Raw genomic sequence first — 16,945 nt, forward strand, 5'->3', positions numbered from 1 at the left:
GGGGGCACAATCAGTGGCTGTCGGAGATTGAGCCCCCTGTGCTGAAGCAGGGACTGATTGAGCCACCTGTGCTGAAACAGGAATATCCTGAAAACATGACCTGGTAGTGGCCCGTGAGGACTAGAGTTGGCCACCCTTGATGTATGTAATAATACAGTCCACAAGCCGTGCCCTGTCCCGTGGCATCTACATCCAATGCAACAAACGTGTTTCTAAAGTTGCGGACGGCGCACAACAGTTTCTACGTTTGATGACGTGTACGACGGCAGCACAGGCCCGAGACGTTACTGTATGTAGGCACAGTAACCCCTGGATTGGCGTGACACGGCACGTGGGATTAACTAACTCCCCTTATACGTCATATAAACAAACCCCCTATACAAAATCTAGATACATTTGACACGAGAGGTGACTGCTACCTCTCAGCTGCAACATTGGTGCAAAAACATCACAAGATGCATATAAAAGAAATACCCCCAGTAAGAGCAATCAGTTTTTTCTTTCTTTAATGCAGCGGTTGTGCGGGAGATTTTAACAAATTAGTGCGTGTTTCAAAAGACTTTAGAAACAATCCAAGCGGCACGTTAAAAAAAATTACACATACATACGTGTGTGTGTGTGTGTGTGTGTGTGTGTGTGTATGTGTGTGTGTGTGTATGTGTGTGTGTGTGTGTGTGTGTGTGTGTGTGTGTGTGTGTATATATATACATATACACACACACACATAGATATATTTTTTTTAATATATATATTCGGCCTTTGATAACCTTTATTGAAAACTAATTACCTAAGCTGCCGATCGATGCGTTCTCCCAAAATAGTTAAGCAAAGATCCCGCTTCCCAGGGTTCACTAAATGGCCGCCTTTCAGTTTCAATCAATCCTTCAATCAGTGTTTGGCCGGGATTACAAAGTCATGTTTTGAATTGAGCGTGCACATGGTGCGCGCGACAGACGCGTCCAAGCGCGCACATTTTAAACAGACCTCTGAATTTGATCTTGCCGGGTGATGGCCGCGTCATATGAGCGGTTCAGCCAATGAGGGCAAGCCGCTAATGTGACATCATGGCCACGCCTCCGCCACGCCTACCTGTCGCCTCCCGCTGCCTCCAGCCTGCAGTGCGTTTTGCGCGCGCAAGCATGCACTATTAACGAGGCGTTGCTCAGCAGCTACAACGTATTCTTATATTATTAAGGTAACAGAATTTATTGTTACAGTTTGCTGGGAACATTGGCAACAGATTATCCCAAATAGGAAAGTGCTGCAAAGATCTTGCACTGCTGGGGAGGTGGGCTAAAGCCTGCTATAGAAATCACAGGGTGCTCAGTATATTAAAACTCATTAAAATGTCATTAATAGTTGGGGAAAAAAATGTAGTAAGTATTAGCTAATACTACAAAACTGATTTATTTTAAAAAAACACACACATGTAGGATATTACTGGGATTGCTCCTTATACACCAAAAGGACTATTACTGAGGGCCAAATCAGAGACCCCAGTAACTCCGGTTTCATGGGAATTGTGGAGAATTAATGAGTGGGTTTGGTAAATTCCAGCCATTGGGGCTGAAGCCACTTTATAACGTCTGCAAAGCAGTCCCTGGGAACACAGACGTGAACCATGGACACATCAAAGATTTTCCCCGCCTGCATACCGCAGAGAAGCTGTTCCCAGCCTCTGCCGGGCATACGAAATCCGGGTTCCCCCATGTGCAGGCAATTATAAAGTATGCAACCATGGGAGACATTTAGTTCTACTGTTTGATCCGTTTCTTTCACAGGATGAGAGAATAACCCATTGCTAACAGATGTACTGGAACAGCAAAAAAACCTGCTGTCCGCTTTATATTTACAAACGTGATCTTCCCCTTCCTCTCTAAGGCTGCGTCCAGGGAGCCTTCTCCCGTGCTGAGGCGCGTGGAGGCTGAGGGAAAGCGGGTGCTTTCCCTGGCCTTAGTCCGCGCGCCGTCCGGGGGCGTGTCGGGGGGCGGGCCAGTGACGTCACGGAGATGGTTCGCCCTCATTGGGCGAACCGCTCACGTGACCGGCCCTGCGATCCGGAGAGCGCCAAATCTAAAATTTGTATAAGACCTACGCTTGCGGAAGCGTAGGCGAGCCCCTACTAAAGCCGCTCTAGTTGCGGCTGTAGGGGCTCACTGGTAAACACCAGCGCGCCTCAGCACGGGTCAGCGCCTAAGCGCTGACCATGCCCGAGGCCTAAAGCAGCAATCCCACGTACAGGGGGGTCTCCGGAGCAGAACCCCATTTATTTCAGCTCCGTGGACCCCCTGTTTCCGGAGATACTTACCTCGGTAGGAGGTGTATCCGCTCCGCTAGCAGGGTCCACGTGGCGAGTTTCAAGGCTCCCGCGCAAAGTGGGCCAATAGGAAGCCGTGACATCATCAGGTTCGGCATTTTATTGGCCCGTGTGCAGCGGGAGCTTTAAAGTTTAAATCCCAGCTAGCTCAGCCGGAGCTGCTACAGCACATACTATGGAGGTCTGTATCTCCAGAAGCAGGGGGTCCCCGGAGCTGAAATGAATGGGGTTCAGGTCCTGAGACAATCCAATGTATAAAAAAAGTATCAGTGTGTGTGTATCAGTGTATGTGTGTCTACGTGAGTCAGTCTGCTCTGTGTGTGTGTGGGTGTGTATGTGAGTCAGCTCTGTGTGTATCAGTGTGTGTGTGTGTGTGTGTTTGCGTATGTGTGTGTATCAGTATATGTGTGTGCATGTGAGTCATTCTGCTCTGTGCATATCAGTGTAGGTGTATATGTTTATCTGAGTCAGTCAGCTCTGTGTATACCAGTGTAGTGTGTGTGTGTGTGTGTGTGTGTGTGTATCTGAGTCAGTCTGCGTGTATCAGTGTATGTGTGTGTGTATGTGAGTCAGTCTGCTCTATGTGTATCAGTATATGTGTGTTTGTATGTGAGTCAGTCTGCTCTATGTGTATCAGTATATGTGTGTGTGTATGTGAGTCAGTCTGCTCTATGTGTATCAGTGTGTGTGTACAGTATCTGAGTCAGTCTGCTCTGTGTGTATTCGTGTATGTGTGTGTATCTGAGTCAGTCTGCTCTTGTGTGTATCAGTGTATGTGTGTGTGAGTGTATGTGTATCAGTATATATATATATGTGTATATGTGAGTCAGTCTGCTCTGTGTATATGGATGTGTGTATCTGACTCCGCCTGCTGTGTGTGTGTGGGAGTGTGTGGGTGTGTGTATGTGAGTCAGTCTGCTCTGTGTGTATCAGTGGGTGTGCGTATCTGAGTCTGTCTGCTCTGTGCATATCAGGGTATGTATGTGTGACTGTATGTAAGTCAGTCTACTCTGTGTGCGTGTGTGTGTGTGTATCAATGTTCTGGAAGGTTAGGTCCCAGAAGGAGAGGAGAGTAGGAGCCTCGTGAGGTAGAGGCTGGGAGAAAGTGCCCCTAGTAAAGAAGATTCTGCCCCCTGTGTTTTAGTTAGGGACATTGCCTTAACAGTTAGAACCCATCAACAATGCATAGAAGAGATCAGCGCTTTCCGATCGCTCATGCGCAGTCGGCAAGCACTGTTCACGCATGCGCAGTCGGTGGATAGGTCACAGTAGAGAGTAGGCCCCGAAGAGCCCGGGCTATAGCTACGCCCCTGCTTGTCAGTAACAAGTGTATGTGCCTCCCAGGAGTGTTAGCAGAAGACTCCGAGGGAAGAACGATGTATAGAGCGATAACAGTATGGATGAAACAAGGTACAACCATGTCACTCTTACTGTAACTGCAGCGTTCCCAAGCCTGGGAACATGAATAAAGATTGAAGTTGTACTATAAAAACTCCTGGCGCCCAATTTTTCCATCGCCAGCCGACCAGATCCAGCACCCGCAGACAGGGTAAATCTATGCTGCTGTTAAACACTCAACTACACCGATGTAATATCCCTAGGGAGCAGGGAGGGTGCAGTGTGTGTGTATCAGTGTGTGCATGTGAGTCAGTCTGTTCTGTGTGTATCAGTGTGTGTGTGTCTCAGTCAGTCAGTCTGCTCTGTGTATCAGTGTATGTGTGTGTGTGTGTGTCTGTCTGTCTGAGTCAGTCTGCTCTGTGTGTATGTGTGTATCAGTGTGTGTGTGTATGTATACGAGTCAGTCTGCCCTGTGTATATCAGTGTGTGTGTATCACTGTATGTATGTATGTATGTATGTATATATGTATGTGTGTATGTATGTGTATGTCACGGTCACGTGCTCGACGGGCAACCAATGGAAGAGCAGATATGCCCCGTCTTGGCGGTGCCCCCCCTCCCCCACATCCCATCACTCCCCTACAGACCGCAGATCGCGGCTGTAATATATGCACATGCCGCCAGGCGCGTGTGCAGCAGTGAGCACTGGGGCCATAGCCTAAGGCAGGGATGCGCAAACTGGGGGGCGCTAGATTTTCGGGGGGGGGGGGGTGCGCGCAGCAGTTATAGAGGTCCTGCTCTCCCCCCAGGCATTTAAATGAAATAACGGGACCATGCGAGGCCTCTATAACACACTTACCTTCCCTTCAAGCGACGCGCCGTCATGGTAACCCAACGTCAAATGACGCCGCGGGGTCACGTGCGGGGGGGGGGGGGGATAGGGGTTCAGGGTGTTAGGCGCCGAGGAGAGCAGGCAGGAGAGCAGGCAAGGGTTCGCACGGGGAAAAGTTTACGCCCCTTGGACTCTTTTATATACAGATGTAACCCTGTTTCCCCCCCCCCACCCGCAATCACACATAGGGCCTAAATCTGGGAAACTCGCTCCAGTTACATGGTTGAGTGTGGTGCAAACCTGCTGGTAACAGGGGGCCCTGAGTCTCCCGCATGGTGGTATAGGGGAATGACAGGACAGGCTTATGGTGTCTTGCCCGAATAGTACTCACAGGTGCAGCGCCTCCATCTCTTGCAGCCCCCAGGTGTACGGGGAGAAGTCTCTGCAGGAGAATCTCTTCACCCTCTTCCCAATAGACTTCACTCTCAGGCAGGAGGTATAATAAAACACAGGTCCTTTATTCTCACTATATTCAGCACCACAGCTGTCAGGGGTCTCCACCCTCAGGATGTCTCTGGACATTCACTCCCAGCCTACGTGCAGTGAGAGCAGTCCCAGCTCTTCCCTTATCCCCTAATGGAATAAGAAGTAATGGTTTCCCTCCACTCCCCTAAGGGAGGGCCTCAAACTGCCAGAGCCCTAACAGCTTGGTTGGAGTAAACCAGTCCCTCTCAAAGGTAGAGACAATTGCTAATTACAGGAAGTGCACTGCCTTATATACAGATCCAGTAGTCACCACCCCTGTGCCTCTAATTGGACACAAGGCCTGATGACACTACCTTCTCTGACTCAATGCACTGCAAGGAGTGGGGAAAACCCATGATTACTCCTGGCAACCTACCCTTACTAGGCATTACTGCCAGGAGGAGGGCAGACCTATAGCCCAAAAACAATCAGGGCTACACAGAAAAGCCAGCAGTACTAAAAATCTGTTGGCCCCTTCCAAGAGGTACAGTAGGTGCATTTCCTGCACTTTGCTTGACACTAAAAAGAACTTTGTTTAGTTTTATAGCGGCGAGTCCTTTCCTGTAAAGGGCTTTATAAACTGTCAAACCGCTTATGTCATTTACCTGCGCACCTAGTTGCGGCCTACAATATGTAGGCCGCACAACACAGCCTCTCTGTGTTAGATTGGTGGAGCACAGGAGAAACATATTAAATGGTGTTACCAACCACTGTGTTTCAAGACATTTTCTCCAGTGCCACAACAAAAACACAGAGGGACTCAAAATGATGGGATTGGAGTATATTCCTCCTTCCACCCTGGCAGGTGACAGATTCCACGTCCTTTCCCGTAGGGAGACCTTCTGGATTTTAAAGCTTAATACTGTAGTTTGTATCCAGGGGGTGTTAATAAGCATCTATAGATGACGTTATATTTGTTTGGTCGGGTAGCCAGGAACAGCTAGAATCGTTTTTTAATTATTTAAATTTCAACGATAGGGATCTTTCATTCACTTTTAATCACCATAAGGATCACATAGAGTTTTTGGACCTGAGTATTTATATAAGTAACAACCAAATAGAAACCAAGACATATTTTAAATCAGTCCAGGCCAACAACTACCGTAGGGCTGACAGCCAGCACAATCCTGGCTGGATTCGTAATATTCCAAAGGGACAGCTCATCCGCCTGAAGCGCAACTGCTCAAACCCAGAGGAGTTTGCAAATCAGGCCGATGAGCTTAAAGATAAATTCCGTAATCGAAAATACCCAGAGAGTCTGCTTGAGGAAGCGTCTCTTCAGGTAGATGAAATTGAGAGGGATACCCTTTTGGAATATAAGAATAAAAATCCACAGAAAAATATAGAGCAGAACGGTGGTGTGGCTTTTGTTACTCAATATAACGAGATGGCACCGAAGATCCGCCAGATTTTAAATAAACATTGGCCAATCATTCTGTGTGATAATACATTAGCACAATGACTCCCAGATAGACCCAATATCATTTTTACTAAAGCCTCAAACATTAAAACCCGATTGGCTGCGAGCTGCCCTCTCGATCATTCTAAATCAAAAGTAGCTATTACCAGCAAGGGCTTTTTTAAATGTACCCTTTGCACAGCTTGCACATTTAGTATTAACACTAAGACTTTTACATCAAATGTTACCTCCAAAATATATACCATCAAAACATTCATAAACTGTCACTCTACCTTCGTGATATACCTATTACAGTGCTCCTGCGGCCTACAATATGTAGGCAGGACAGGCAGGTGCTACCAAAGAAGGGTATATGAACATATTTATAATATTAAGCGAGGTTTAACCACACATAGTGTTTCTCATCATTTTAGCACCCATCATAACCAAAATCCAGTTGGACTAAGATGCCAAGCTATAGAAACTGTGCAGGCCAGTTGGAGGGGGGGAAATCAACTCAATCAGATCAGTAGGCGCGAAGCCTACTGGATCTACGAGTTGAAGACCCTCTCTACTAACGGGCTCAATATTGATTTTAATCTAGGCGTCTTTTTAAAATAAAAATTGATTACATGTGTTATCTCATTATAAGTAGAGTAACATGTGTTAGTGTTTGTGTTTTTGTTCACGTTTTTGTATGTTTGTTAGGCTGCATTTAAAAACAGACCAGGACTGACAGGGGTTCCAACCAACTAAGGTTTATACAGGTTTATTTGATTGATCTAGTCTTTAGCCAATGGTATTCATCCTGTCAGTATTTAAAGTATTCTTGGACTGTGTTCAACATCCCCTGAAGAAGTGCGCATGCGCACGAAACGCATTGGGCAGTTTGTGAGAGTGATTGCCTTGAGCAGAGCAGAGTAATACAAGAGCGCGACCAAGTACAGAAGCAGGAGAAGGGTGTTTCGGCGAATTGTCCCACCCTCAGTGATGTGTTTCCGGTAACGGAGCGACAGACGGCATCAGGAGAACCAGCCCATGGTGACGCATATGGTGATGCAGAACTAAGGAAGTGTTCGGAGTCTCCCCCGATTGCCACGTGACCATCAGTAGCTGCCGCCGGACTACACACACAGCTTATCCCTGCCTGTATTGTTTGGACGTCTTGTAAGTAGGATTCCGGTTTTACACACCGGATCCGTTATCTGCTCCAGGCTATTTTATTGTTGTTTATTAAATTACTCCTTTAATATTTGTCAGCCTACCTGTCTTGTCTTATCTTTTGTGTTTTTTGTTTAGTTATAACACTGTTGCACTATGATTTTTCTTTTTCTCTCCCTTGCTTCATACATGTAATTCGATGCTGTGGAGCCTGCAGTCTAAGATTGGATTTTTTTCCTCCATTGGACATTGTCATCATTATTTGGACTACACTATTGTTCCTTATTGGACTTTGAGGCGCCGGTCTGTATTGTCATTTTTTAAGCATCTATATTACTATTATATAGTGTCCAGATTCTTAATAGTGAGCGAGGGGGGTAGGCGAGGGGGTTTGTCGAGCCCTGTATATATATATATATGTAGATGTATACAGGGCTCGACAAATTTGCTCGCCACCTCGCCTGGGGCGAGTACATTTTACCGCTGGCGAGCGTTACCGGCGGTGAGGTGGTGTATCGTCTCCCGGCATTGTCCTGCGTCTCCCCCTTCAACTCCCGGCATTCTCCTGCAGTTTCCGTGAAAATGGCCGCACGGCATCAATGATTGCTATGGCCATTAGCCATTGATACCCCAATCTAACACCGATTAGATCTGGCAGATTGTACCAACACTGAGAGACCTCAGTTCTCGGATAATGGGATCACTACTTTTCAGGAATACCCTTGTGGCTCAATCAGTCCCAGATTCAGCACAGGTGGCTCAATCAGACCCAGCTTCAGCATAGGTGGCTCAGTGGCTCAGTCTTTGATTGAGCCACCTGTCCTGAAGCAGGGATATCCTGAAAACCTGGTGGTGGCCTTTGACGACTGGAGTTGGCCACCCCTGGTAAACATAGTTACATAGTTACATAGTTACATAGCAGATGAGGTTGAAAAAAGACGTACATCCATTAAGTTCAACCTATGCTAAATTTAGACGACAGATACTTTATCCTATATCCGTACTTACAGTATACTGATCCAGAGGAAGGGAAACAGAAACCCCAGTGACATATCGTCCAATGATATCTCATAAGGGGAAAAATAAATTCCTTCCTGACTCCAAGGATTAATCCCTGGATCAACCCACGATTGTTTGGCTACAGATTACTAAAGACTTCATGTTACACACATGCTAATGGTTTTTGTGCTCTCTCTGTAGGGTGCTTTTATTGCATGTTAACCCCTGTGGCATCACAGGGATGAACTTATTAATAGTGCCGTAGGGTTTTGAATTACCCTATTTTCTGCTTTGCCAGCGCTGATTACCGCAGACGTCTAGGAGTTAACCATTAGGCTGCGTCCATAGACACAGCAGCCGTGCGGAGGAGTGCGGAGGCTGAGGGAAAGCGGGTGCTTTCCCTGGCCTTCGTTCGCACGCCGTTCGGGGGCGTGTCTATGGGCGGGCCAGTGATATCACAGAGCTGGGTCGCCCTCATTGGGCAAACCGCTGACGTGACCACCCGATCGCGCGAAAAATCAGTTTTGACTGATTTCACGCACATTGCGCGCACCCTCCCACGCGCCCGCACGCTGTATAGACGCGATCACTGCCTTTAGGCTGTCTGATCATGCGGACGCGTCAGCGCGGTCTGCCCTTCTATGGACGCAGCCTTATATTCATTGCTAGCATTATTGAATGGCAGTCTTCCAGTATGCAAAGGAGAATAAATATCGCCAGCCGCTGCTGAATACGTAATTCTCCGTTAATACGGCAGTCGCGCTAAAAATAACCCCTTCCGCACCTCATTTTAAGGCATTAGTTGTGCATCTAGTCCTTTTTCTGATGTCCCTGCGTTTCGTGACAATACACACACATGTCCACAGGATGGCAGCATTGCCCAATAAACCAAATGTAACCGCCGCGTTTCTCCAACCAGCAGCCACGCAATTGAACCCATTCACTGCCAGAGGGGACGGTGACGCACGGCAGTGCCCTGTTTCAGATCCGCCGGTAGCGAACGAGTTAACGGTACAAGGTCGCTCAGTCCAAAACAATTATAATTTGTTTGAATAATTGCCTTTAGATATTTCCATCCTAGTCATATAGTCCAGCTGTTATATTCCATTTACCTTCATTCAATCCAAGCAACATCCTACGTGTGTGTGTGTTTAAATAAATCAGTTCTGTAGTATTAGATAACACTTTCTGCGTTGTTATTATTATTCAACTCAATGCCATTTGTAATAAGTTTTAATATACAAAGCTTCCTTAGATTTCTATAGCAGGTTTTCGCTTCCCCACCCCCTTTTGGAGGTCTGTATCTCAGGATGCAGGGGGTCCCCGGAGCTGAAATTAATGGGGTTCGGCTCCTGAGACCCCCTGCCTCAATCCTACGTAATAAAAATTAGTGAAAACCCCACAGCCGGCTTGGGTTGCCTCTTTATGGAAGTTTGAGACTTTGCCAATTTCTTGATGGAATTAAATGGACCCATTTTTGCAGATCTCCTCCCCCCGCCTTATAAGCACCCCCGGGACACTGCGCTCTTATTACTGTATTTTTTACTCTTGTCATGCGATGTTATTATCTTCCTTCCCACGTTGCGCGGCGCAATGTGTTGGCGCTATACAAATAAAAAGATCATGACGCGTGTGTGTTTATACTAGTATATCTTTTAAAGGGACAATCCTTCGTAGGAGCAAAGTGAACTAATCCCAGTGACATGTTTAAGGGGTCCCATCTGGGTAATTGGTACCTTGTCACCCAAATCTGACACCTGTAAGTATATTTAATGTATTTATTAAAGGGACACTTGGGAGGGGTGTGATTTCCTCTGGCTGCTCCCTTCTGTGTGATGTCACTGTGTGATGTCACTGTGTGATGTCACTGTGTCATCAGCGAGCGCTTGTACAGCCAGAGTCCCCCCTCCCACCTCCCCTTATCTTTACTGGTTCTAAGGACAGAGGGTGGGGGATAAAGGGAACGAAAACACTTTATTGACAAACACTTCCCCATTCAGAGACACCTAAGGGCTGTTATATAGTGGCTGCGCGCGGCACTTATAAATGGCGGTGGTTAGTCAGCCTTTCTATAATGGTGCCGCGCGCACACACGGCCGTGTGCGTGGAGCCGGCCGACGAGGGAGAAGATGGGGAAAATAATGATTTTGCGCTGCTACCGCCGCTATAATATATGTATGTGTGTGTATGTGTGTGTGTATGTGTGTGTGTATGTGTATGTATGTATGTGTGTGTATGTATGTATGTATGTATGTGTATGTGTGTGTATGTGTATGTATGTATGTGTGTGTATGTGTGTGTGTATGTGTGTGTATGTATGTATGTATGTATGTGTGTGTATGTATGTATGTATGTATGTATGTGTGTATGTATGTATGTATGTGTATGTATGTGTGTATGTATGTGTGTGTGTATGTATGTATGTGTGTGTATGTATGTATGTATGTATGTATGTGTATGTGTGTGTATGTGTATGTATGTATGTGTGTGTATGTGTGTGTGTATGTGTGTGTGTATGTGTATGTATGTATGTGTGTGTGTGTATGTATGTATGTATGTATGTATGTATGTATGTATGTATGTATGTGTATGTGTGTGTATGTGTATGTATGTATGTGTGTGTATGTGTGTGTGTATGTGTGTGTATGTATGTATGTATGTATGTGTATGTATGTATGTATGTATGTATGTATGTATGTATGTGTGTATGTATGTATGTATGTGTATGTATGTATGTGTATGTGTGTGTATGTGTATGTATGTGTGTATGTATGTGTGTGTGTATGTGTATGTATGTGTGTATGTGTGTGTGTATGTGTATGTGTGTATGTATGTGTATGTGTATGTATGTATGTGTGTATGTGTGTGTATATGTGTATGTGTATGTATATGTATATGTATATGTATGTATGTGTGTATGTGTATGTATGTATGCATATATGTGTATGTGTGTGTATGTGTATGTATGTATGTGTGTGTGTGTGTGTGTGTATGTGTGTGTGTGTGTGTGTGTATGTGTGTGTATGTGTGTGTATGTGTATGTATGTATGTGTGTGTGTATGTGTATGTATGTATGTGTATGTATGTATGTGTGTGTATGTGTATGTGTAAAAGCTGCACAATAATTTTTTTATTTATACATGTCTTTTTTTCTTCTTAAATATTATTTCATACGTTTTTAACTCACCCAATCTATATACACACATACACATTACCTTCTATCCCACTCGCTCACAGCATACACACAAAAAGCGTGCGTCACATGCACACGCGTCCGCACAGGCACGCACGCGCACACACTATATAACGGCCCTAAGAAATTCAACTGTCCGATTAGAGACTGCACCTTTAAGATCTCAAACAAGAAAAGTACATGACAGTTTCTGCTTGCACAACAATGCAAATGCAATTATACTGCTAAACGTATGTATCTGTGTAACATGCCCCATCTGAGATCATTCTACTTTAATTGGGTAATTATAGCAATTGTGCTGGTTATTTTTGCCATGTTATCAGTACAACAAGTGGCTTGCAGCCTGTAATTACAGAGTAGTATACAGTACGTGCCTTTTCTTCATCTCTTGGGGGACTGTAGCTTTAGCCATCATGTCCTTGTAGAAGGGAGATTTCAGATACCGGGCATAGGAATCCTACTGAGAGAAAGAGGGAAATGCTAGTTTCTGCCCCGGAAAGGGGCAAGGGAAGATTAAAGAAAGATCTGTTTCCCTAAAAAGTGTGAAACTGCCGGTTTGTAACTAAAGACAATTATTGGTATTCGGATAATCCAGATCAATATCTGTTCTCAAACGGTGGTCTCTAAAGCCTTTCAAAATGTATTACTTATAGGGTCAGTCCCTCCTAGGATCAGTGTACTAATGGCAGTGACATGGTTAAGGGGTCAGTCCCTCCTAGGGGCAAAGTGTACTAATGGCAGTGACATGTTTAAGGGGACAGTCCCCCCTAGGAGCAAAGTGTACTAATGGCAGTAACATGGTTAAGGGGTCAGTCCCTCCTAGGGGCAAAGTGTACTAATCACAGTAACATGGTTAAGGGGTCAGACCCTCCTAGGGCAAAGTGTACTAATGGCAGTGACAGGGTTAAGGGGCCAGTCGCTCCTAGGGGCAAAGTGTACTAATGGCAGTGACAGGGTTAAGGGACCCGTCCCTCCCAGGAGAAGCTTGTCTGTTGGGATTGCACCAAAGCAGATATCGTTTGTAAGGCAAAATTGAAAAAAATGTCAATAGTTGCTCACCTCCTTTCAGAAGGGTAACCCACAGAGGCACTCGTGTGGGTGTAGTATGTACTTTCAGTTATTCATTCAGTGTGGACCTCCGTCATACATCCAAGGCCACCGGCTGCATTAGATCCCATGGTGATTGTCATGGAACAAGAATCACATTCCTGCCCGACCCCCCTTCTGCTTGTCAGCTCCTTAAGTTCAGCTCCAGGCATTGGTTCCACATACATACACTGTGCCTGTGTAACATGCAACAATGTTGCATTTCTTGCCTCTGAGCACGTAATCAGTGAACTGCTACTGCAGCTTCTCCAGTCCTCCCAGTTAATGGACTTTCCCATGTTCTCCCCTGTCTTTTGCTGACAGTTAGTGCAGTCCCACTCAACCTTTAGTGTGACCCCTGCCCCTCACTTCCTTTTCCACCCTAGATTACAGTGAGTACAGACCTGTTTGCTTCCACCCCTGGTAAGGCCTTTCTCTATTACCATAGTCTAACCCCATAGAAGCATACAACATAGAGAAGCACTCTCTGCCTACACTACACCTACAAGTTCCTGTGTTTTCTACTCCTGCAATAAAATTAAGAAAGACATTAAGGACTTGTCATGCTTTGGAAGAGGGAGGACATGAGTTGAGCTTACTGGAATCATTCATACATCATTCGTGACCCTGGTTCCAGGAAAGTAAGAGAGAGACCGTGTATTAGAGGTCTACGCAGAAGCTATCACTCACAGCCTTCATGCTACAAAAGTGCAGCTCTACACAGCTACACAGCAAACTGCTACAGCTTTCTGCAAAACAAGCAGCAGTTTAAACAGAACAGTGAAAAGATTATCGTGTGCCTTACAGACACTAACAGGAGCTGCTACTCCAGACTCCATTATACAGAGTGGCCTCTACAGCAGTACAAGCAAGCAGCTTACACAGCTATACAGAGCAACCTCTACACCACACAAAGAAAGCACCTAGTAGCTAAAACTGCAAGCAGCCTGCAGCTTTCACAGACAACCAGTAGCTCAAACTGCACAGCAGCCTTGCAACAAACAGTGCTTCTCTCACAATTACTAACTGCCTTTTTCTCTGTCTGAGTCCACCCGCTGCTCAGCCCCACAGTGAGGAGCCCACGGACACCTGTAAGTACAGCTACCCCAACGCTGCACGCTGCAGGACACCGCTCGGCACCATCTGAGACAGACGCACTTCGCTGACAAGGTAAAAGACCGCACGCCACACGCACTGGCAAAGGCCTACACACACCTACAGCATGGCAGAACTCAGAGCCTCACCAGACATCACGCAGGAGAGCGATCACTCAGACACAGAGACCGCCGCGCAACTGCAACAGGCGCAGGCAGGCGCAAGGCCCAAACGGGCAGTCGCACTGACACAAAAGGCCCGCGAAAAATACGAAACTGACGTTGAAGTGCACCGCGCTAAATTAGAGAAGGCCTGGGAGGACACTGATCATGAGGTAAGTAATGTCGCAAGTGCTAGCGATCAAGAAACCCAGATTAAGCAAGCTATCACTCAGATTAAGTCAAGCCATAGACGTTACGTAACGCTGTCACAGGCATATTTCACCTATCTGACAAGAACTAACACAGAAGAGAGCACGCGGGAACGCGATCTACAAAATGCGATTGACCTGGAGCGCGATAGCGTCGTGCAGACCGCCATCTCAGACGCCCAAAGCGAGAGAAAAGAGCTCCTCCTGGAGACCGCATCGCAGCGCTCAAGCACATCCAGGCACTCATCAAGGTCAGCAAAATCAGCGCAATCCAACGTGTCCAGCGCAAGCGCAAACGCTACTAAGGCGCGAGCCACCGCAGAGGCCGCACGTGCCAGGGCCGAATATAGTCGCAGAGAGGCAGCCGTAAGAGCAGGAAGAGCGCGCATAGAGGAGGAGGAACAGACAGCCGCCGCTAATGCCGCCACTGCTACCGCCGCTACTGCCACAGCCACTGCGCGTAGGAAAGCCGAATTTGATGTGGAACTAGAGGTGCTTAATCAAGAGAAGGAAGCCGCCGCCGCATAGCCCAAGCTGAAGTCCTAGAAGCAGCCGCGCAACAGGACGGCGGGGAGCAACCGTACAGACGGATTGCCTCAGAGGATCCAGCCCAACGCACCGAAGACTACATAAGGAGCCTCTTCAGTGCAAACACCAGTGCACCATCCCAACACGGATGGAGCGACTCCACAGACAACGAAGACTTGCTAGGCCCACGAGGAGAAGATGCCGTTCCTGCAACGGCACATGCTGCCTGGGATAGCCACAGCCACAATAGTGATCCACACGCCAGCGCGCACACGGAAGCACCACAGGCTCGCAATCCAGGTACACCCACGCGGGAGAAAACAGCCGCTCACACAGGCCAGCAGTTATCACACGTCCACGCCAAGGAAGAGGCGACCGCACGGACCCTCCCAGCAACTACTTCAGAACGGGACAAACGCGCCGATGTCTCAGGTCTGACAGACATAGCCAAGTACATGATCCAGCGCGACTTGGTGCACGCAGGACTCATCAGCTTCGACGACCGCCCTGAGAACTACCGGACGTGGAAGTTCACGTTCAAAGACGCAATCGACAGCTTGGACTTCTCAGCAAGGGAAGAGCTCAACCTGTTAGTCAAGTTCCTGGGGAACGTATCCAGGGAGCAAGCGCAGAGACTTCGGACGGCAAACGCGCATCAACCCCAAGTAGGTCTTGACCTAGTGTGGGAAAGGCTAGAAGAGTCCTACGGCAGCCCCGAAGCAGTCGAGGATTCACTCTTCAAAAGAATCGAGAGCTTCCCCAAGATCACGAATAAAGACTACTCGAAGTTACGAGATCTTGGAGACCTGCTGCAAGAACTGGAGTTCGCAAGGAAAGACCACTCCTTAATAGGTCTCAACGCCCTAGATTCAGCTCGTGGAGTGAGACCCATCCTGGAGAAGCTACCCTTCAACCTCCAAGAAAGGTGGCTTTCACAAGGTTCCAAATACAAAAGGGAGAAGCAGGTTGTCTTCCCCCCATTCTCATTCTTCGTGAGCTTCATCCGCGAAGCGGCAAGGACAAGAAACGACCCCAGCTTCATCTTAGGGGCGCAAACCACATCCAGCGCCAGCCACCCGAGGAACGAAAGGCCAACAGCAAGGCACAAGGACTCCAGAACACCCATCTCGGTCCACAGGACGGACGTGCCCCCTACGACGCACGCGAGTCCCAGCCAGACGGCCGACAGGGACAAAAAACCAAGGGACCTTAACAAAGAATGCCCTATCCACAAAAAGCCGCATCCACTTAACAAGTGCTTCGGATTCAGGATGAAACCCATAGAGGAGCGAAAGAACCTACTCAGGGAATGGGGAGCCTGTTTCAAATGTTGTGCTTCCACAACTCATTTATTCAAGGACTGCAAAGAAGCTATGAAATGCACAGAGTGCGATAGCGACAGGCACATAGCCGCTCTACACCCGGAAGCTATGAAGCCCAAAGCAAGCAAAGCCCCTTACCCTCCGACAAAGCAGGACGGGGAGGAAGAAGTGGGAGACACACCCCCCCCGACGTCAGTAACATCCGTCACATCTCAGCGCACTGAGGTATGCGGAAAAGAAGGTGGCAAAATGTCCTGCTCCAAAATATGCCTTGTCGCAGTGCACCCCCAGGGACAACCTGAGAAGGCTATTCGGATGTACGCAATCCTCGACGACCAGAGCAACCGATCACTGGTCAGGTCAGAGTTCTTCGACATGTTTAACATACAAGATGGTGCTTCTCCTTACACTCTCAGAACGTGCGCAGGGCAAATGGAGACCACAGGGAGAAGAGTGAATGGCTACACCATATGCTCAATAGACGGCAAAGTGAACATACCCCTTCCCACACTCATCGAGTGCAACCACATGGCCACAAACAGGGACGAGATACCCACACCAGACGTGGCACTCCATTACCCCCACCTCAAAGGAATAGCCAACCACATCCGGCCGGTGGAACAAGACGCCAAGATCCTGCTGCTGCTCGGTAGGGACATCATGAGGGTACATAAAGTCCGTAAACAGCATAACGGACCCCACAACGCGCCATACGCCCAAAGACTCGACCTAGGATGGGTGATAGTGGGCAACTCGTGCACTAACAAAGAGCACGGGCAA

General features: G+C 47.4%; 1 protein-coding gene across 4 annotated transcripts in view; it reads right to left on the reverse strand.

Moving 5' to 3' along the window:
* Positions 1–16,945, reverse strand: part of RGS9 (regulator of G protein signaling 9) — a 67,524-nt gene that overhangs the window by 12,263 nt on the left and 38,316 nt on the right. For all 4 annotated transcript variants that reach the window (XM_075580106.1, XM_075580105.1, XM_075580104.1 and 1 more), the window contains exon 15: positions 12,139–12,221. In XM_075580106.1, coding sequence (XP_075436221.1) covers positions 12,139–12,221 — 83 coding nt within the window. The remainder of the gene's footprint in view (positions 1–12,138; positions 12,222–16,945) is intronic.

The sequence above is a fragment of the Ascaphus truei genome, chromosome 22, assembly GCF_040206685.1.
Source record: "Ascaphus truei isolate aAscTru1 chromosome 22, aAscTru1.hap1, whole genome shotgun sequence".
In the NCBI taxonomy this organism is placed as follows: Eukaryota; Metazoa; Chordata; class Amphibia; order Anura; family Ascaphidae; genus Ascaphus; species Ascaphus truei.